Here is a 21,057-nt window from a genome sequence, read left to right on the forward strand (position 1 = left end):
ATCACGCCAATGACCTTTTTTAAACACACCGTTGAAAAGCCTTTAGTCTGGACTGTATTTTAGCTTCAGTGACCTTTTGTCGTAACTGTTAAAATAACTGAGTTATTTTAGGTTAAAGCAAAAGTGGTTAAATTACTTTGAAGGTTTGTGAAGCTTGACTTTGACGCTCTCTAGCGGCCAAACGGTGCAACCGATTAACTTAAATGAGCATATTTTTGGAAAGCCTACGATCTGAGCTATCTTTTCACAGTGATTGACTTTTGGTCGTCAACTGTCAAAAGTTATAAAAAAAAATTGGAAAAAGTGCACAAAAATTTTGCTCAAATTAGGATTTTTTTTTTAATTTAATTTTTTAATTCCCGTTTTTACTAGTTTTTTTATTATTATCGAACACTATTTTCAATAAAACATGTTATATTTTTCAACTAATTAATTCGCTGAATTTTAATCGAATTTATTCCATACTTTATGGACACACTGTATGTCTGGCAGTTTTCCTGTACATTCCGGCCACTGAGATGTTGATATATGCCTTGAATGTATCTAGAATGTACCAGAAACATTCAGAAGACTGAAAAGTAGCATTCATGAGGATTTGTTATGCAAGCTTTACATTTTTAGCATTACAGTGATTAAAATGAATATGTCTGCAACATGCCTGGAATGTGCCAGATTCAGAATAATGGAAAAAGCCATCTTGAGGATTTATTTGGCACTTTACCTTTATAGCAATATTGTTTGACTTAAGGAAAATGTCTGGAATGTTCCAAACAAATTTCCAACATGTTTGGGCTGGTTTAAACACTCACAACCAAGTTTTTAAGGTTACTTTATTGGTTTAAGACATAATTTAATGTGGTATTGAGCTATTAAGTGTCGTCAGCCATTTTCGACACAACGTTTGCTTGACATGCGTATTGAGCAGGAATTGAAAGTAAAACTTTTTCAAACAGACCGGACACTCAAAACTGGGTTCCTTGTTGCATTCGTACCTTTGGTGGCTGTTCAAATGGTACTTGTACTTGTAGCTACGACTGCAAACTTCACAAACGAACCGTTTGTTCGGCCCTGAAACTGTTGTTTAAATTAGTTAGTAGTACTACTAGGGGGGGTGGGAAATAAAAGCTGAAAACAATCAAAACCACCCTTAATCCAGTCAAAATTATATTACATAAGTTTAAACATTTTTTTGTGTAAATTGTAATCGAGTCCGTGCCTGTCCTTCATGTGTCTCTCCAAATTCCCCTTCCTCTTCGTTTTGTACGGGCACAAAGTGACTGAGCACGCGTACTGTGGCTCTTTACCGCACTCGTTTTGATGATTGTACAGAGTCGATTTCAGGCCGTAACTTTTACCGCACTTTGGACAGATCCAGGGCCGTACTGAGGCTAAAATTGCCCTTAGTTAGTACCGAAACTAATTGAAATTGTGCAGTCCTTTCAGGTGTCGCCTGAGACTGAATTTCCTCTTGCAACTGAACGGGCACAAGTGACAGTTGTGCAACTTGGCAACGCCGCAATCGAACGTCAAATGCGCTCTCAATGTGTTGACGTTCTTGTACGCTTTGTGGCATTGTTCGCACTTGAAGCGTTCTGGAAAAAGTTAGGTTAACACAGTGCCACTCCCACTTTTCAAGTATTTTTTTACTAAAAACAAAAACCACCCAGTGTAATTTGTATTTTTAATTAATCGTTACCAAAAAGTATAAAAAAATATAACCGCAACCAAAACAACATCCTAACCAAAAACATAACCTAAAAAAATAATTTAATGAAAAATGGGTGTTTCGTTTGTACAATAAGAAAAAGGGCGGCAACATTAAAATTTTACAGTCACGTAACTGTTGTATACAAACTTTGATAGTAAATTAATTTTTAGTTTTATTAAAACCGTACAAAAGGGTCAAAGAACAAAAGGTCAATAAAATAAACAGGTCGCCCTTAAACCAACCAAAACAACCTAATCAATTTTTTATACTCAAAAGAGAAAAATACAGTTGTCTCAGTTAATTTTATAAATTGTTAAAATGTTCTATAACTAAAAATCAGTTTTTGAAGTAAAATGGTCGCCCAATTTTCAAAAAACAAGGCTGTTGTCCCAAAATAAAACGGTCGCCCTTTTTGCAAAAACAACAACATTTTTTTTTGGTTAATTAGGAGTACAACACAGGGTGGTCAAAAGAGAATTTCAAGGGCTACAAATTAGTATATTGAACCACCCTGTAATTGTCAAAATAACCGAGTTATTGACAATACAATGTACGAGTAGTTTACAGGGTGATTCTTTGAATTTTTTTGAACTTGTTTAATTTTCATTTTATCAAAAAATGACCAAATCAGTATACAAGGTGTCCCAAATTTCAGCAACAAACCATACTTATAATTTTTCAAATGGGATGACCAATTTTTTATCTGATTTTTGGCATCTACGTCAAATTGTAGGCCTATTTGATGTAAAATGTTTGTATCGATATTAATTGTTTTTGCTCTAGCAGCCTTACATTGACCACCCTGTGACACTACTTTGACATTTTGGTGCACTTTTCCAGAAAATCGTCTATAACTCGCTTATTTGAAACACCATGTATAAAACCACCGTATAACAAAAGGAAACTAATTAATGGGGCTATCACGTGACTTTGAGTGGACACGGCTAAGTTGCCCCGTTTAGCCGCTAAAGGGCGTCAAAGTTGACTCTCGTTATTTGCAGTTTTTCCTCAAAATCTCAGAAACGTTTCAGGTTAGAGGTCTGAAATTTTTATGAAACATGCACCTTGACGGGATGTAACTTTTACCTTCTATACATTTTTTTGGTACCATGCACCGTTTGATCTTGAAAAATTATAAACTAGAATTGTCAAGAAATTTCAAGGGTGGACATTGGATTTTTTTCAGAAAATTTTTTATTTTCAAAATAAACTTCAACCACCTAAATACCTTCAGATTAATATTACAAAAATGGCGTTAAGTGTCATTTCTCAAAATGTCGTTTTGCAAGGGTACCACGCCCTAAAAAGTGTTAAAATTGACATAATTTTAAGGTCATTTCCGGAACGGTGCCAGTTAGAGCAAAATGGACGTCAAATTTGTGTTCCCCAGGTTGAAGTTAGTTAAAAAAGTCACTTGGATTAAGCAAAATCCAAAATGGTGGCCGTTAGTATAGTAGGCGCAAAAAATCCCCAATTTAGACTAAATTTCCGTGCACTCTTCCACAAAATGGTACATAACTCCCTTATTTGAAACACCCTGTATAAAACCACCGTATAACAAAAGAAAGCTAATGAATGGGGCTATCACGTGACGTTGAGCGGGCACGACTAGGTTGTCCCGTTTAGACGCTAAAGAGAGTCAAAGTTACCATAGGAGTATTTTCCCCCCCAAGTCAGTCAGTAAAAAGAGTCAGGCTCATTTTGTTTTAAACTTTAAAATAATTTTCAGTTAATTTCAACGCTATCGTTCTATGCATAAAACGGTCGCCCTTTTTACAAAAACAACCACAAAACATTAAAACAAAATTTGTCATTAAATCATATGTCCCATTAGTATTTTCAGTCAATTTTAAGACCTTTCAATAAGACAGTTGCCTTTAAAATAAAAGAGTCGCCCTTTTTAAGTGAGAGGGCGTAGAAGTATCAACAGTCAATTTCAGGGTTGTCGTTTCATAAAAAAGATTTTTTTTGGATAATAATAAGACAGTCGCTCTTTAGGTAAAAGTGTCACCCTGTTTGCAAAATTATACACCAATTAAAAAATGATTTTTTTAGTTTCCTTTGATACTGCAGAAGTATTTTATGTCACTTTTAGGACATTCATAGTTTTTTTGGAAAAGTTATAAAATTAATTTTCTAGCCTAGAAGTATTTTCGGTTGATTTTAAGACAGTCGCCCTCCAAATAAAACGGTCGCCCTTTGCCAAAAAAACAATCATAAAAGCTTTAAAATTATTGTAAAGTATGGGGAAGTGGCTTTGCAGTCAATTACAAAGCTGTTACTGCAAAAAATAAAACGGTCGCCCTTTTTCTTTGTGTAGTAACTCCCCGAAACCCCTTAACAGTCAGGTACAATAAACACTGATTAAACAATAATAGAAATAAATTATAGGCAGTGAATAAATTATTGATGAAATTGATGATCAATCATTTGTAGGCACCACTCAAAACTTCAGCTTTGTGTTCCTTGTGCCTGGCCATTACGTGCATAATAAAGTGAATCTTCTGTTTTCCTTTGTACGGACAGTAAGAGCATTTGAATTGAGGCTCTTTACCGCACTCCCATCTCATGTGATTGTAGAGGGAACTCTTCCTTTTGTACGAGCGTCCGCACTCTTTACACGCGAACATACTTTGCTGTCCCATCATCGCGTTGATCTGGTCCATCGTGAACATTTCTAGCAAAAACACGTTTTTTGAGTGAATTTTCCACTAATTCCCTCAATTTTTTAAGTACCTCAAGTTAGTACCGGAGCCTGGAAGATTTAGTAAAGCCTCAACCACCGGATATGTACAAATATTTACAATGAAGTCTTCTCGACTAAATAAAACGGTCGCCCGTTTACGAAAACAACCAGTCCTGTCTTGACATGATTTTAAGACGGTCGCCCTTTTAAATAAAACGGTCGCCCACACCTTCATTTTTCTTCAGAATGTTTCCGTTTCATGTGCGAGTTTAAATTCGATTTCCATCGGCAGGAATATGGACAAACTGGACATTTCCACGTTTTTTTGTCCTGACCGCAAGACCATTTTTGGTGTTCCTTCAAACCACCGACGTAACGATAGCTTTTACCGCAATGACAGGTGAAAGCTACAACGAAAACTAGTATAAATTGGCTAGAAGCAGCTACATCAAAACATGTTGATATCTCAGAAACTAAATGAGTTGTTAACGTTATTTTTGCTGTGAATTAACGAGAATTTATTAAGGTAAAATATATCCAAAAATCATTAACCTCACTTTTCTATAAAGGGCTGTGCAAAGTATTATTCACTTCACAGTAGTGAAAAATTCTTGCATTCCAATCGTGATTGGTGCTCAACTCAGTTTTAACAGTAAATAACTCAGTTATTCGACATTTTAGGAAAAAACACTATACAGGGTGGTCAAAAGTGAATTTCAAGGGCTACAAATTGGTATATTGAATCACCCTGTAATTGTCAAAACAACCGAGTTATTGACAATACAATGTATGAGTAGTTTACAGGGTGATTGATTGAATTTTTAACATCTTCTTGTAACTTGTTTAATTTTCATTTTATCAAAAAATTTCCAAATATGAATCTTGTAGATATTTGCGTCTACTTTATTCCTAAATAATCCATCAGTATACAGGGTGTCCCAAATTTGAGCAACAAACCAAAGTTAAAATTTTTCAAATGAGATGACCATTTTTTTATTCGATTTTTGGAATCTACGTCAAATTCTAGGTCTATTTGATGTAAAATGTTTGTATCGATATTAATTGTTTTTGCTCTAGCAGCCTTACTTTGACCACCCTTCTCGAAAGCAGGAATTCCCAATTTAAGCGAAATTTTGGTGCACTTTTCCAGAAAATCGTCCATAACTCGTTTATTTGAACGCCCTGTATAAAACCACCGTATAACAAAAGAAAGCTAATTAATGGGGCTATCACGTGACGTTGAGCGGGCACGGCTAAGTTACCCCGTTAAGCCGCTAGAGGCAGTCAAAGTTGACACTCGTTTTTTACAGTTTTTGCTCAAAATCTCAGAAACGTTTCAGGTTAGAGGTCTGAAATTTTTATGAAAAATGCATCTTGACGGGATGCAACTTTTACCTTCTATACACTTTTTTGGTACCACGCACCGTTTGGCCTTGAAAATTTAAAAACTAGAATTGTCAAGAAATTTCAAGGGTGATATCTTCTGATTTTTTTTTAGAAAATTTTTTATTTTCAAAATTAACGTCAACTGCCTAAATACCTTCAGATTAATAGTACAAAAATGACGTAAAGTGTCATTTGTCAAAATCCGTCATTTTGCAAGGGAGCCACGCCCTAAAAAGTGTTAAAATTGACATAATTTCAAGGTCATCTCCGAAACGGTGCCAGTTAGAGCAAAATGGAGGTCAGATTTGTGTTCCCCAGGTTGAAATTAGTTAAAAAAGTCACTTTGATTGTGCAAAATCCAAAATGGTCGCCGTTAGTATAGTAGGCGCAAAAAATCTCCAATTTAAACTAAATTTCTGGGCACTTTTCCAGGAAATCGTTCATAACTCGCTTATTTGAAACGCCCTGTATAAAACCACCGTATAACAAAAGAAAGCTAATTAATGGGGCTATCACGTGACATTGAGCGGGCACGGCTAAGTTGCCCCGTTAAGCCGCTAGAGGGAGTCAAACTTGACACTCATTTTTTGTTCAATATCTCAGGAAATAACATCCAAACGTCATTAACCTCACTTTAATACAAAAGGCTGTGCACAACCAACACAAACACGAATTGTATTTATTGCGATATGGGAAGAAACACGGTAACCTTCTTGGTAGCTGGTAGAAAATTGTGAGCGGACATCAGATGATCCTTTAAAGTCCAATTTTGCCGAAACGATTTGCCGCACAAGTTGCAAACAAACTGATTGGGCATGCCGCATTCGTACTTTTGATGAGCCCTCAAATTCTTCTTGTATTTGTACTTTTTTGTGCATTTTTTACATACAAAGTATCCCTCGGAATCTTCGTAGAATCCTACAAAGAAACAAACTTTTCATTGTTTTGTACGACTTTTTGTAGTAAAGTGAGCTTAATGAAATTTGGATAGGTGGTTTACCACTAAATTGTGGATAATTCACACTAAAAATGGAGTCAATATCTTTCTCGGTGTTGTTTAAAAAATTAAAAAAAGAAAAACAAAATTTTCTGTCAAATTTCAATTTTTTATTTATGAAGAAACATTATGAGAACGACTTAAATGGGTTCTCAAATACGAATTTGTGGTAAATCGTTTGTCGCACACGTAACAGCAAAACTGTGGTGGTTTATTGCATTTATACTTGAAATGATAGGTCAAATTACCCTTGTAAGTAAACCGTTTACTACATCCCTGACAGCCAAACGCCTTGTTCAGATCTAAAAAAAAAATCAAATTTTACAATCAAAAACACCACATCAAACTAAAAAAAATCACATTTCTTCATTCATTCTTGACCGGTACTAGTTAAGTTTCCAGGCTGAATGCCGCAGTGCAACTCAAAAAAACATGGCTGACACAAGTGCCTGGCACAGCCTGGACACTTGAACCGCGTGTTGGGGCATTTTTTCTGCGCATAACTCCGTCCAGATTGCGCGCTCAGTTTGTTGTAGCAATTGGCGCAACGTCTGCGACTGCGCCCTTCCAACAGCGCCATATAGTGGTCGAAACCTAAAACAGATTCCTACTGATTCAATTTCAAGTGAAACAGTCAAAAAATGGCGTCGATAGCGTTTCTGGTTGCTCAGATATGCGAATGTTTGTAAAAATTTAATTTCCAATCAAAATTAACAGTTTATGTTACTTTGAGCCTATGAAAACCCAGTAAAGGCTAGAGCGAGTCACGTGATTTTTTAGATATTTTATTCTATACTAAATTCTTAACAATTCACACTAAAAATGGCGTCGATATCTTTTTTAGTTGCTGAGATATTCCAATTTAAGTAAAACCGTGTTTTTTAGTAAAAATTATGCATGGTTTTACTTTGAGCCTATGAAAACCCAGTAAAGGCTAGATTGAGTCACGTGATTTTTTAGATATGTTATTCTAGATTAAATTCTTAATAATTCACACTAAAAATGGCGTCGATATCTTTTTTGGTTGCTGAGATATTCCAATTTAAGTAAAACAACGTTTTTTAGGAAAAATTATGCATTGTCTTAGTTTGAGCCTATGAAAACCCAGTAAAGGCTAGAGTGAGTCACGTGATTTTTTAGATATGTTAATCTAGACTAAATTCTTAATAATTCACACTAAAAATGGCGTCGATATCTTTTTTGGTTGCTGAGATATTCCAATTTAAGTAAAACAGTGTTTTTTAGGAAAAATTATGCATTGTCTTACTTTGAGCCTATGAAAACCCAGTAAAGGCTAGAGTGAGTCACGTGATTTTTTAGATATGTTCTTCTAGAGTAAATTCTTAACAATTCACACTAAAAATGGCGTCGATATCTTTTTTGGTTGCTGAGATATTCCAATTTAAGTAAAACCGTGTTTTTTAGTAAAAATTATGCATTGTCTTACTTTGAGCCTATGAAACCCCAGTAAAGGCTAGAGTGAGTCACGTGATTTTAAGATATGTTATTCTAGACTGAATTCTTAACAATTCACACTAAAAATGGCGCCGATATCTCTTCTGGTTGCTGAGATATTCCACTTAAAAAAAACACACACACAAACTTCAAAATCACAACAAAAACACTTTAATTAAAACAGAAAACAACATCAACCGGATATTTGTTCGAAACAATTTTCCAAGATGGCGTCTACTGCGCAGATCCTGCTCGTCATCAGGTGACGTTTCAGGTACTCTTTGCGTTTCAGCTTTTTCCGGCACGTGACACACATAAAAACTTTGCGATTGGTGCAGTCACGTGACCGATGCACGTAGAGAGAATTGGCCGTCCTGTACGCTTTGCCGCAATCCGGACACATCAACGGTGGCACTAAAAGTAAGGTTAAGGCAAGTGATTATTTTGATTTTTGTTGGGTCGCCATTTTGTTTGTGAATTTGTTATGTCAAACAACATTTTTTCACAAGAATTTTTATTTAAAGTTTGTTATCTTTTAAGGAAACGTTACTTTCTACTAAAGTTTGAATATCTCAATAACTAGAGGAGCTATGAAGGTGATTTTTGATGTGAATTGTTCAGAATGTAGTGCTGAATAACATACCTGAAAATCATTTAAATCACTGCTAAGTTTTGTGGGTTTTCATAAAGAACAAAGTTTAGAATTGCTCAAACTGTGTTATTTACAAAAGTTTGAATATTTCCAAAACCAAAAGTGCTATCAAGGTGATTTTTGATGTGAATTGTTCAGAATGTAGTGCTGAATAACATACCTAAAAATCATTTAAATCACTTCAGTTTTTGTGGGTTTTCACAAGGGTTTTAAACAATCAATTTCCTATTTTACAACTTTATTAAGCATGCTACTTTCAGGCACTAACGAAGAACGTCCTAAACTAATAAGTCTTCTACTGGTTTAAGATGTTTTCTAATGGCACGTTAAACAAATTGCGGACATCTAGTCTGTTTGGACGGTCTGAGACATTTGAAAATACTCAAAATCTCCGGACACGTTCTTTTGTGGTCACGCAACGCTTCTGGACACTCAAAATGGCGGGCGCACACGCAGATCAGCCCTAAAAAAAACTCAAAATCACGAGAAAAGTTATGACCAGAGAGAGATTGTGACATGCTGTGACAAAACTAAAGGAAGTCATATTGTGTCTTTATTGACGTTGATAAAACACACTGAATTGTCCAAGTGATATTTGAGGCTTTTCTTCTGGGTGAAACATCTGCCACACCTGGTGCACTTGAATTCCACCTTCTTCTCCTCCACCTGGAGGTGTTTCATTAAACTGCCTTTGTAGAGGTAACGGCGACCGCAGTGATGGCACACGTGCTTTTTGTTCAAGTCTACAACAAATAATCACTTTGTTATCCTCCCTGAACACCTCCAGAAACCTCAAAAAGTCTAGAAACTAATGAACGTTCTTCAAATGGCTGTTGAGGTGCGACTTGCGTTTTCCCGCGTAAACGCAGTGAGGACATCGAAATTGCTTTTCCACCCCGCAGTCGTACTTAATGTGCTTGGTGAGGGAGGTTTTGTGTTTGTAACGTTTGCCACATTGAGTGCACTCAAAACTGTAATCTAAAAAAGTTTGCGCCTATGAAAACATATGAAGTCTGTGAGTCAGCTAAGTCAACTTTGAGCAGATCATTCAGCACTAATTTCTGAATAATTCACATTTAAAATGACGTCCCTAACTCTTCTGGTTGTGGAGATATTTAACTTTTAGTGAAAACGTTTGTAAATTGTCAAAAGTAAATTTCGACCCTATGAAAAACCAGTGAATGTTTATTGGAATATTATGGAATTTTGGTAGAACATTCTACCTTTAATCTTTAATATTTCACTACAAAAACAACGTTGATACTTTTAGCGGTTGCTGAGATATCCCATTTTGAGCAGAAACATGCTTGATGCTGAAAATATACAATTTGACACTTTAAACCCTGTGAAAACCAGAAAGGAGTAAAGTGAGGTTAATGCAATTTGGGGATTATATTTTACACTGAATTGTGTGCAATTCACACTAAAAATGGCGTTCCTAACTCTTCTGGTTGTTGAGATATCTTATTTTGAGCAAAAACATGCTTGATGTCAAAAATATACCTTTGTCACTTTAAACCCTGTCAAAACCGGTAAAGAGTAAAGTGAGGTTAATTAAATTTGGGGATTACATTCTACACTGAATTGTCATCAATTTACACTAAAAATGGCGTTCCTACCTCTTCTGGTTGTTGAGATATCTTATTTTGAGTAAAAATATGCTTATTACTAAAAATATGCAGTTTGCCACTTTAAACCCTGTGAAAACCGGTAAGGAGTAAAGTGAGGTTAATGAAATTTGGGGATTATATTTTACACTGAATTGTGTGCAATTCACACTGAAAATGGCGTTTTTACCTCTTCTGGTTGTTGAGATATCTCATTTTGAGCAAAAACATGCTTGATGTCAAAAATATACATTTGTCACTTTAAACCCTGTGAAAACCAGAAAGGAGTAAAGTGAGGTTAATGCAATTTGGGGATTATATTCTACACTGAATTGTGTGCAATTCACACTAAAAATAACGTTCCTGAGATATCCATGTTTTAGTTGAAAATTTGTTAAACGAAATTGAAACCAGCCAAAACACAAGCGACAAACCATTGATTTTTATTTGGTACAAAACGATTGGAACTTTAATTGACATCTACCACGGTGACGTCACCGACCGCCATTTTGAGATGCACGTCCATCACGTGACGTTTGAGCTGTTGCATTTGCATGAAACGCGTCTGACACACGCTGCACAAGTAGGCAACGGTGCGCTGCGCTTTACCGCAAATCGATTTCCAGTGGCGGCGCAGATTGTCCATGCGAGTGAAAGCACTTTGACAGTCCGGACAGATGAAACGACGCGACTTACGACGACCTAAAAAGGTTAGACTTTATTAGAGTGTAAACGCAGTCAAAGAAATTTAAATGATTTTTTTCACAATTTTGCCTATTACGGCCCTGTTTGAAAAACATCGTTCACCTGTCAAATGACAACGTTTGTTTTCAATGGACATTTGAGGCAGTTACGGTCCTGTATGAAATCCGATCCACGTGATTTTTTCTACACGTACACCTTTCCACCCTGTAACTTTATCAGGACCGGATTTAGGTCAAATTTTCGCCAAAACAACCAAACTCACACAAAAAACATTCAATTTTATTCTACAAGGTAATATGGCAACGAAAGCGGCTAAACTAACTACAATAATGGTAATAATGGTGGCTAGTTGCACGTGACCACCTGCACCCCATGATGGGTGGCCAAATGTTTGACCAGCATGTACTTGTAAGTGAACCGTTTCCGGCACAGTTTACACTCAAAAGCCGGCTCCTTGTTGCACTCAAACTTCATGTGTCTCCTCAAATTGTTGAGGTTCTTGTAGCTGGAGATGCACTTGTGGCAGCCGAAACGTCCGTTCTCCGTCAGACGGTACCCGGGCAGATCTAAAAGTAGACAATTTTTGCTTATTCCAACCAATCAGGCAGTACTTAACCAAACACTACATTACAAGGTGGAAGGAAGAAAACTCTTGGTTTTTTAGGTCTCTTTATTGTTGGTGAATGTGAGCCTGATGATGAATTAGTGACTTTTTTTGAGTGAATTTCCTCAGGCATAAGAGACACTGGAACCTTGGTTCCACTCCACATTCGTTTCTCAAATGGTTTTTCACTGATTTAGGGTGTTTGTACGGTTTAGCACATTTGGGACACTTGAATAACGCTGCAAAAGCAAATCAGGTGTAAACGCAGCCATTTTTTGTGACAGTTAGGGAAAGAGTGGGGATAGCCAATCAGATTCCAGCATTTCTTGTTACTCTTTATTGTGGTGTTTCCTTAGAATGTGCGCTTTCAAGTTGTTCTTACGTCTAGTCTTGTAAACGCACAGTTGGCACTTGAATTGCGGTTCCACGTCACATTCATAGCGACAATGCTGGTTTAGGTTGTACCTTTGTCTGTAACGTTTGCCGCACTTATAGCACATGTGCATTCCTGAAAAATCGTTTAGAATGTAATTTGTTTTTTTACAAAAAAGTTTAAAAGTTGTAGTGGAGGTTTTGGAGCTCAGTACGCCCCTGCATTCAATCAGGTTGATTTTTTTTATATTCAAGTATATTACATTATTAACTACCATCCCTGCAAACATCAAAAAGAACTGCCTTTAACGTCAAAATTGTCAAATTTTACCTACCAAAGGAAAAAAACACGATTTTCTTCACAATAATCGAAATAAGGAATAATTTTGCTCTTCTTGACAGTTATTCTGACAGTTGGCACGTGACTATCGAAGTAAATAAAGTGCTAGAATCACATGCCAACTGTCATTAACGTCAAAACTGTCAAACCTTACCCAAAAGCTAGACAAATCATGGATGAAGACACCTTTATTGCAATAATCAAAATAAGGAATGTTCTTGCGCCTCATGACAGTTGTCACGTGACTGTCTCAGTAAATAGTCTTCTAGAATCAAGTGTCAACTGTCATTAACGTCAAAACTGTCAAACCTTATTCACAAGCGGTACGAATCACAGCTTTGAAGAGTTTTATTGCATGAGTGGAAACGATACAAGCGTTTAGCTCCACTTTGATTTTTTTGACAGTGGTCACGTGTCTGGTAAAATCAATGACGATCTAGGAGCACGTGACAACTGTAATTAACGTCAAAACTGTCAAACTTTACCCAAAAGCTAGACAAATCATGGATGAAGACACCTTTATTGCAATAATCAAAATATGGAATGTTCTTGCGCCTTATGACAGTTATCAAGACAGTTGTCACGTGACTGTCTCAGTAAATAGTGTTCTAGAATCACGTGTCAACTGTCATTCACGTCAAAACTGTCAAACCTTATTCATAAGCGGAACGAATCACAGCTTTGAAGAGTTGTTTTGCATTAGTTGAAACGAAACAGGTGTTTAGCTCCACAATGACTTTTTTTTGACAGTGGTCACGTGTCTGATAAAACCAATGACGATCTAGGAGCACGTGACAACTGTAATTAACGTCAAAACTGTCAAACCTTACCCAAAAGCGAGACAAATCATGGATGAAGACACCTTTCTTGCAATAATCAAAATAAGGAATGTTCTTGTGCCTCATGACAATTGTCACGTGACTGTCTCCATAAATAGTCTTCTAGAATCACGTGTCAACTGTCATTAACGTCAAAACTGTCAAACCTTACTCACAAGCGGTACGAACCACAGCTTTGAACAGTTCTCTTGCATTAGTTGAAACGACACAGCTCCACGATGATTTTTTTTGATAATGGTCACTTGTCTGGCAAAATAAATGATAGTCTAGGAGCACGTGACAACTGTCATTAACGTCAAAACTGTCACACTTGGCCTTGAAGAGGAATCTCAGTTCAGAACAATTTTCTTCAAGTGTTAATGAAAAGTTGCATATTTCATAGTTTATTATGAGAATTTTGAGCTACTTCAGCTCTGTTTCTTCTTTGAAATTTTTTTGTGCAAGAGTATTACAGTCATAACTACCATTCAAGGAAAAATCACTGTTTAATGTAGTTTAGAACGTGCGTTTTTGCCTAGAATGGTCTTGAAAGAAAACTCACAGTCATTCAAGTTTTCTTCACAGTTTATTGGCGTGTTTCCTTAGAATGTGAGCTTTCAAATGTGTCCTGCGTCGACCTTTGTACAGGCACAAGTGACACTGAAACTGCGGCTCCACGTCACATTCATAGCGACAGTGCTGCGTCAGATTGTACCGTTGCCGGTACGATTTTCCGCATTTTAGGCACTCGTATTTTCCTGGAAACCGTTTAGACTGTGACAAAAAAACATTTACAAAAAAGATTAATTTTTGCGCTTAAAGTACCACGCGGTATACTCTTGGTAGTACCCGGGATGGACTTTTTTCACGTGCAGTACCACGTTGTACTTTTGCTTGGCACGGTACGAACAGTACCAGCATTTATTATTCTTCTCTTTGCCGCATTCGTATTTTTGGTGACGTTTTAGAGTGGTTGGGGTTTGGTACACTCTGGAGCAAGAAGGACACTGTGACAGACCTTTTTCAGTCACTGAAAAAAAAAAAATGAAAATCAACAGAAAGTAATTTTTTTGAGTTTTGCCACCTCGATTTAGTCTAAAATGAGGTGTCACAACCCGCAGTTTGCTTACTCACGAGTAACGCTCAAACGAGGGAAATTACAGTAAATGAGTATCGCCCACATGAGTATTATCTCGTAAAGTTTTAATAAACATCACTGCCTCTTGCTGTAAATAATGACTAACATTAAAGCATCTCAGGCAGTTTGTCGACCAATTTAACTCACGAGTTTCGCTCAGAAGAGTACTAAGTAAACTGTAAATTATGCTTGAAAATAATACTCATTGTAAAATATAGTTTAAAACCTCTTTACTCCTTTATGAGTAACTATGTCGCCTAAACTCGTGAGTGTCGCCCAAATAAGCAAAAAGCAAATTCCACCAAAATAACTTTATTAAATACAAAATTACGTTGTAATATCCTTATTGCTCACGTGGATATCATGAATTGTCGCCAGATGGCGCCTCATGCTATCCTTACGATGAAATGCGCAGCTGCATTGAGGACACCGAAACGCCTTCTCTTTTCCACACTCATACAACATATGATTCCTCAATGATGCTCTGTGTTTGTAGACTTTAGAGCATCCAGAGCACACGTGGGGGTAAGCTGCAAAAGTCGTTTTTTTTGAACAGTAAAACCAAAACAGTTTTCGATAATCGGGGTTTTAGGGGAGCATTGAAACCAAACTGTCAACTGTCAAAATATATTCTAGAAACAAATTCGGGCGTGGTTGTTGAGATTGAACCGGTGTTTGAAGATTTTACCGCATTTGGTGCACGAATACCGTCCCGTTTTGTAGCATTCCACCCGCAGATGGCGCCTCAGACTGTCCAGTCTCTTGTACGCTTTGGCGCATTGCGGACACACGTGTTTGGCTAAAACAAACGTCAAAATTATCATCAACGATCACCAGATGGCGCCGAAAACACACAGACACAACAAATAAAAAGACAATTGGTGTGCGTTCATTGTAAAGTGAGTATCTTGGGTTTGCCACGTTTACGCCTGTTTTGGAACCAGTACTGGATTTGTTTCGGACTCATTCCCACCTCCACTGAAATGGTTTTCTTCTGGATGTTGGTGAGGTAACGGTTCTTTTGGTAGATTTCTTCCAGATACTCGATGGTTGTCTTGTAGTCGAGAGAGTCGCGGGGCAATAATCCTAAAACCAGAATTTTTGAATTTAGCCACAGCAAACCAAATTTTCGTTATGATCATTGTAAAGAGGAATTTACGACGATTAATTTGAGTGGTCGTAGCTCTCTGAGAGTCAAAAAATAACAGAGATATTAAAGTTTCAAGTTTAGAGCCTCTGGCGCGCCTTGCTAAGTCCGGGATTAGGGCGTCTAGCCAGTGCACTAGTCAAATTCCAGCTTAACCATTAAACCTACACCAAACTAGGTTGAATAACAAAACATAGAAAACAGTCTGCCCTACCATCTGGTTTTTTTTTAAGTAACATAGCTGTTATAATAACCGAGTTACGTAGTGTCAAAGTTGAAAACTTTTAACTCTTCTAAACGGAAGTTAAAAATACCCCCCCACGGTTTTTTTTAGGGGTAGTTTAAGCACATTTTCCTCCCAACCGGTAAAAAGACGGGTTTCTAACGGTTAATTTGAGTGGTTGTAGCACTCTGAGAGTTAAATTTTAACCGAAATATTTAAACTTAAAGTTTAAGCATCTTTGGAAAGCAGTCAAAGTGCTGGATTTAAGGGTGTTTAGGTGCAGCTTTTGCTTTTAGCTGAAATAACGGCTTTACTTGCTGTTCTAGGCTAAAAAACGTTATATAAAGAAATAAAGTGCACTTTCTGGGCTATCCAAACGTCTAGAGAAAATTGAGGTAGCTGCCACAGCAACTGAGTAACAAGCAGTCAAAATGAGATATTTTCCGCTCTTCCAAACGTCCACTTTACGTTGAGTTGAATAATTCCAGAACGGAACCAAATATGACAAAAATGTATAAAAGCAAAATTAACCACCTTGGGGTGTTGAATCTTAATCAACAAAAAAAATCACAACAATGACTATATTTTTCATTTACAAAACAGTTTTGCCGTGCACCAAGGAACAGTGCTGTTTCATCCTGAATTTGTACACAAACGTTTTTTGACAGATCGGACATACGAACTGCGGTGGAATGCCGCATTCGTACTTCAGATGGCGTCGCAAGTTTGTGATTTTCGTGTACGAGTTTTGGCACTTTTTGCACGCGAACCTCCCGTCCGGGCTCCACAAACAATTCTCGTCCACCCCTACAAAAATGAAAAATTACTCGAAAGTTTCGGGCGAATTTTCCTGAAGATGCTACAAATAAAACACAAAAACCTGTCAAAAGTTTTATTATCTCATTAACTACTATTCCAACAGTGTTTGATTGCGTTGTGCCTCCTCAAATTGTACTCAGTGTGCGCCTTGTACGTACACTCGGCGTATTGACAGTGAAAAGTGGGTTCCTTCATGCAGTACCGCCTCAAATGACAGTACAAAGTGTTGTACTTGGCATACGTTTTGCCGCACTGATGACAAGCGAACGTATCTGAAACAATTGGGCGTGGTTTACTTAAAAACGCCCACAAAATGGGCGGGGTTTTAGTAGTAAGCTTTGAAAAGGGGGCGTGGTTAGTACGAGGCAGTTCTACAACGTCCGTAATGGCTGACCATGTTGGCTTTTTGATGAAACTTTCGTCCACAGATGGCGCAGTTAAACTGCGGATTTTGACCGCATTCGTATTTTGCGTGTCTGCTTAAACTCTTTTTGCTTTTGTAGGTTCGATGGCACGTGTTACACTCGTAGAACAATCCTGAAAATGAATTTTGTAAAAATAATTTTGATTGATGGTCAACAAGACCGGTAGGCGGAGCAATCACACTGGCCATGCAACTCCTCATTTGGTTCAGATAAGAAAATGCCAAAAAGCTGTCCCAAGTATCACTGGTTTCACTTTAGAGAACATTATGGACTTAACAGCTGACCAATCAGTTGACAGAAAGGTTGACCACACCCCTTGCAAACTCAAAGGAGGAGCTAAAGGATTCAAGAGAAGGAGGACCACATTAGTCACGCCCCCTACAGGTTTCTATTCATTTTAGCACCAATCAGGTTTTAAAACTTGTGCAAAAAAGCATCAAGTAGATTTTAGTGGCTCAAACGTACCCAATCAGGTTGCAGTATGCTTGGTCAAGTACACGCCCCCTACATTTGCTTGTGGGCGGAGCAATATTTGGGGGAGTATTTCTGTCATAAAACAAAGGAGTCAAACAAAAAAACTGATTCTAAAACAAACTGTATTAAATGGAGTTTATTGATACACCGCTGGATGGCGCTTGAGGCGGTGCACACGTCACAGAACCACGCCTTTGGTTTGTTTTTGTGCACCCTCAATGAGTTTCCTGTAGGATTTGCCGCAAGTCAGCCCTAAAAATGATGATTGGTGGAGGCACGGCCAATAACAGCTCATCATGGGCGTGTTAAAAAACAAAGCGTGGTTTAACAAACAAATCTATTTGTTATCTCTGTGACATTTTAAATGAGATTCTAGAGCGTATTTGTACTTGAACTTGCGCTCACATTGTGAGCATGGAAATTTAGGCAACTGGCCGCACTCAATCTTCTGGTGTCTGCGCACACTGTCCGGTCGTTTGTACACTTTAAAGCACCGATCGCACTTGTACGCACCTGCAATTTAATACAAATTGACGTTAGGTTGTTCACAAACATACAACAAACACACAAAAACTTGAAAAATGTTAATTAAACAATTTATGAATTGACATTCGATGACGTTTTAAATTGTGCGATCTGGTGGTTGAGTAGTTGCAATCTGTGACGTCACAGTACAGTCGTTTAGCGCCGCAATCTCTTGTGGCGTGAAATAGTAAGGAACTGCGTTTCTCGTAGCGTTTACCACATTTGGGACATTGTAAACCTGAAAAAAACCATCATCAGGCCCTGGAGGCGTGACATTAAGTCGTATAACATTAAGTCGCGTAACATTAAGTCACGCCTCCAGGGCGGGGTTACAGTTCAGTGGGTGGAGCTTGATAAAATAAAACACCATTAAACTAACTGAAACTTTACTGAGGCATGGCGCACTGATGTTTTAGCAGGTAGTGACGTTTAAAACAATAGCGTCTGCGACAGATATAGTTGCACAAATGACAAAAGTACTGTTTGCCGCACTCCTGGTACAAATGACTTTTCATGGTCAGCTCGTTTCTGTACACTTTGTGGCAGTTTGGACACTTTACCCCAGTTTCTAAAAGAAACCAGAAAAACACTTAGCAACTTAACCTTAAAATGGTAGGAAATCGTTAAAGTAAGGTTAGGGTAGGCATTGACGATGTACGCGAGCGTAATGCTTCTTCATGTTTCCTTTCAGTTTGAACTTCACGCCGCAAATGTTGCACTCAAATTGCGGCTCTTTACCGCACTCGTAGCGTAAATGCGCGTTTAACGCTATTTTGTACTTGTAGCGTTTCTCGCACTGGGGACATTGGAAAGGGTTAACTGCAAAAAAAACACGATATTATTAGTCAAAGATGGGACAAAATTTGGCTAAGTCCACCCTGTAGTTTTTTTTGTCCATCAAACTACAGGATCGTATTTCCTTATAGTTACACACTAAAATCAGTCAGTAGGAGGGGTGATAAAAAAGCACGCCCCTTAAGCAGTGGGTTGGCGTACAAAGGCGTGGCTTACATAAATCCTCTTGCGCTAACATCAAAATGGGACCAATCACAAACTAGGAACACCTAGAAGGCGTGTCTTAACACTTAAAATCAAACAAAAAACTGTGTAAACAATATATTTGGTGCGTTCTACTAAAATAGTAACAAGTTTCAGTGACATTTAACAAAACATGGCGGACAGTAGCTTCGCACGCAACCGGTGCACTGAAATCGCGTTTTCGGACATCTGGCTTGGGCAAAAGCCCTTCCCATTTCCTTGCTGAGCATTTTGTAACATTCTGTACAACGCCTATGGACTTTCTGGCCCAAATCTTGCAGTACGTGGGACACTCCTAAAAAAAAAATTGGGTTAAGTTTAGTTTTTTTAGATTTGTAGGCGTGACTTAACAATTCTGCAGTCAAAGTAGGTTTTTATTAATTTTTTTTGACACTCTTTTTTCTTCAAAACCAACTAGATTTATAGAGAATGTTGTGTTTTGTCCTGGTATGGGCGTCCAGTTCCTGTTTGTAGTAAAATCGATGCTCACATATGTAGCACACCATAGTTTTTTCCTTGCCGCATTCAACTCTTTGATGTCTTCTCAAGTTGTTTTTGATGGTGTAACTTTTACCACAGGCGGTGCAAATGTAACGTAAACGTCCTGAAAATCATGAAAATTTAGTTATTTTTTAAATTTTTCAGAGAGAAAAACCAAAGTAGACAAAGTGCACTTTGGGTGTGCCATTTAGCACTAAATTACTAATAATTCACATCGAAAATGACGTGGATAGCTCTTCCGGTTACTGAAATATTCAACCAAACAAAACTCAAATTAAAGTCAAATAAACTATATATTCCTCTTTTAATCAGTTTAATAAGAATATAAATTTGCTTTGGAATTAATGTGTAATTATATCAACCCTGTTCTGTCACCACGTTAACAATGTTATATACAGGGTGATTCCAAAGTTGGGGCTTTCCGTTCACCTGCGAATAGGGCTTCAAAAAATAGGTTTTTTTTTCGTTTGAAGCTTTTTTGAAATATGAACAATAACGAAGATACAGAGTGTATACTATCGATATTTTATAGCATCTTTTCAACGATATATAGAAAATCTAGATTGGAGAACAACAAACTACAGCGTCACAAGGCTTCAAACCTGGCAACAACGCTGCAAACTCACAGAAAGTGACACAATTTTCGAATTGAAATTTCTCAAAAACTGAAGAAGCTAGAAAATTCGCTCAACCAACATTTTGTAACATTTTTCATCCTCTTTCTAATGATATATAAAAAATCTAGATTGGAGTGCAAATTACAGCTTCACAAGGCTTCAAACCTGGCAACAACGCTGCAAACTCACAAAAAGTGACACAATTTTCGAATTGAAATATCTAAAAAATGAAAAAAGTTAGAAAATTAAAAAAAAAATTTGTTAATGTGTGTTGATAGGAAATAACCTGTCAGTTAGTTAAAATTAAGTTAAAGTTATTTTTCATTTTCGTTTTTTTAGTAAAACTTTGACACCCTGTATCTTCGTTATTGTTCACATTTCGAAAAAAATTTATTTAACCTTGAACCTTATTTTTTGAAGCCCTATTCGCAGGTGAAAGGAAAGCCCCAACTTTGGAATCAGCCTGTATATAATTATATGTACTTACAGTATATAACAAAAAAATAAAATAAACTCCCAACCGTTCTTAAAAATTACTTGAAACACCCTTCATGTATAAATAACAAAAATTGCACTATTCGTTTCACCCTTAAGTACTATAAAACAATATAAAACTTAGTAGGCGGAATTGAAGAGGCGTGGCCACAAAAGAGGGTGGAGTCAACTATAAAAGCCACACCTATGGTCTCGTTGAAGTGTTTAGAGGTTGGTTACACCCTGAACAAACCATAAAAGTTTCTCATTGAGGGCGTGGCCAACTCTAAATTCCGCCTACTAGGTGATTTTGGCAATAAGGCAGTGTTGCCGTTTCTTGAGGTAG

The 21,057-nt window shown here is 37.3% G+C and overlaps 1 protein-coding gene across 4 annotated transcripts; it reads right to left on the reverse strand.

Annotated features, from left to right (window-relative positions):
• Positions 1 to 812: 812 nt before the first annotated feature.
• LOC145732194 (longitudinals lacking protein, isoforms A/B/D/L-like) lies at positions 813 to 19,414 on the reverse strand. 4 transcript variants are annotated; one of them, XR_014178955.1, is made up of 6 exons: positions 17,591 to 19,414; positions 15,324 to 17,502; positions 13,893 to 15,267; positions 8,876 to 12,308; positions 4,445 to 8,646; positions 813 to 4,385 (listed from the first exon to the last, which is right to left on the reverse strand). XR_014178955.1 is itself a non-coding variant. In XM_081984304.1 (5 exons), the coding sequence occupies exon 5, from the start codon at positions 4,381 to 4,383 to the stop codon at positions 4,135 to 4,137; it is 249 nt and encodes an 82-aa protein (XP_081840430.1). In that variant the 5' UTR covers positions 4,384 to 4,385; positions 4,445 to 8,646; positions 8,876 to 12,308; positions 13,893 to 15,267; positions 15,324 to 19,414; the 3' UTR covers positions 813 to 4,134. The 4 variants fall into 4 exon arrangements, 1 of the variants encoding a protein (XP_081840430.1); XR_014178956.1 differs by having other exon boundaries at positions 15,324 to 16,929; positions 17,052 to 19,414; XR_014178954.1 differs by having other exon boundaries at positions 15,333 to 19,414.
• Positions 19,415 to 21,057: the final 1,643 nt, after the last annotated feature.

This window comes from Ips typographus, linkage group LG7, assembly GCF_016097725.1.
Source record: "Ips typographus isolate SLU linkage group LG7, UJ_Ityp_2.0, whole genome shotgun sequence".
Classification (NCBI taxonomy): Eukaryota; Metazoa; Arthropoda; class Insecta; order Coleoptera; family Curculionidae; genus Ips; species Ips typographus.

Coding starts and splice junctions, on each gene's coding strand:
- LOC145732194 (XM_081984304.1), bottom strand. CDS start 4,383: ATGTTCACGATGGACCAGATCAACGCGATGATGGGACAGCAAAGTATG.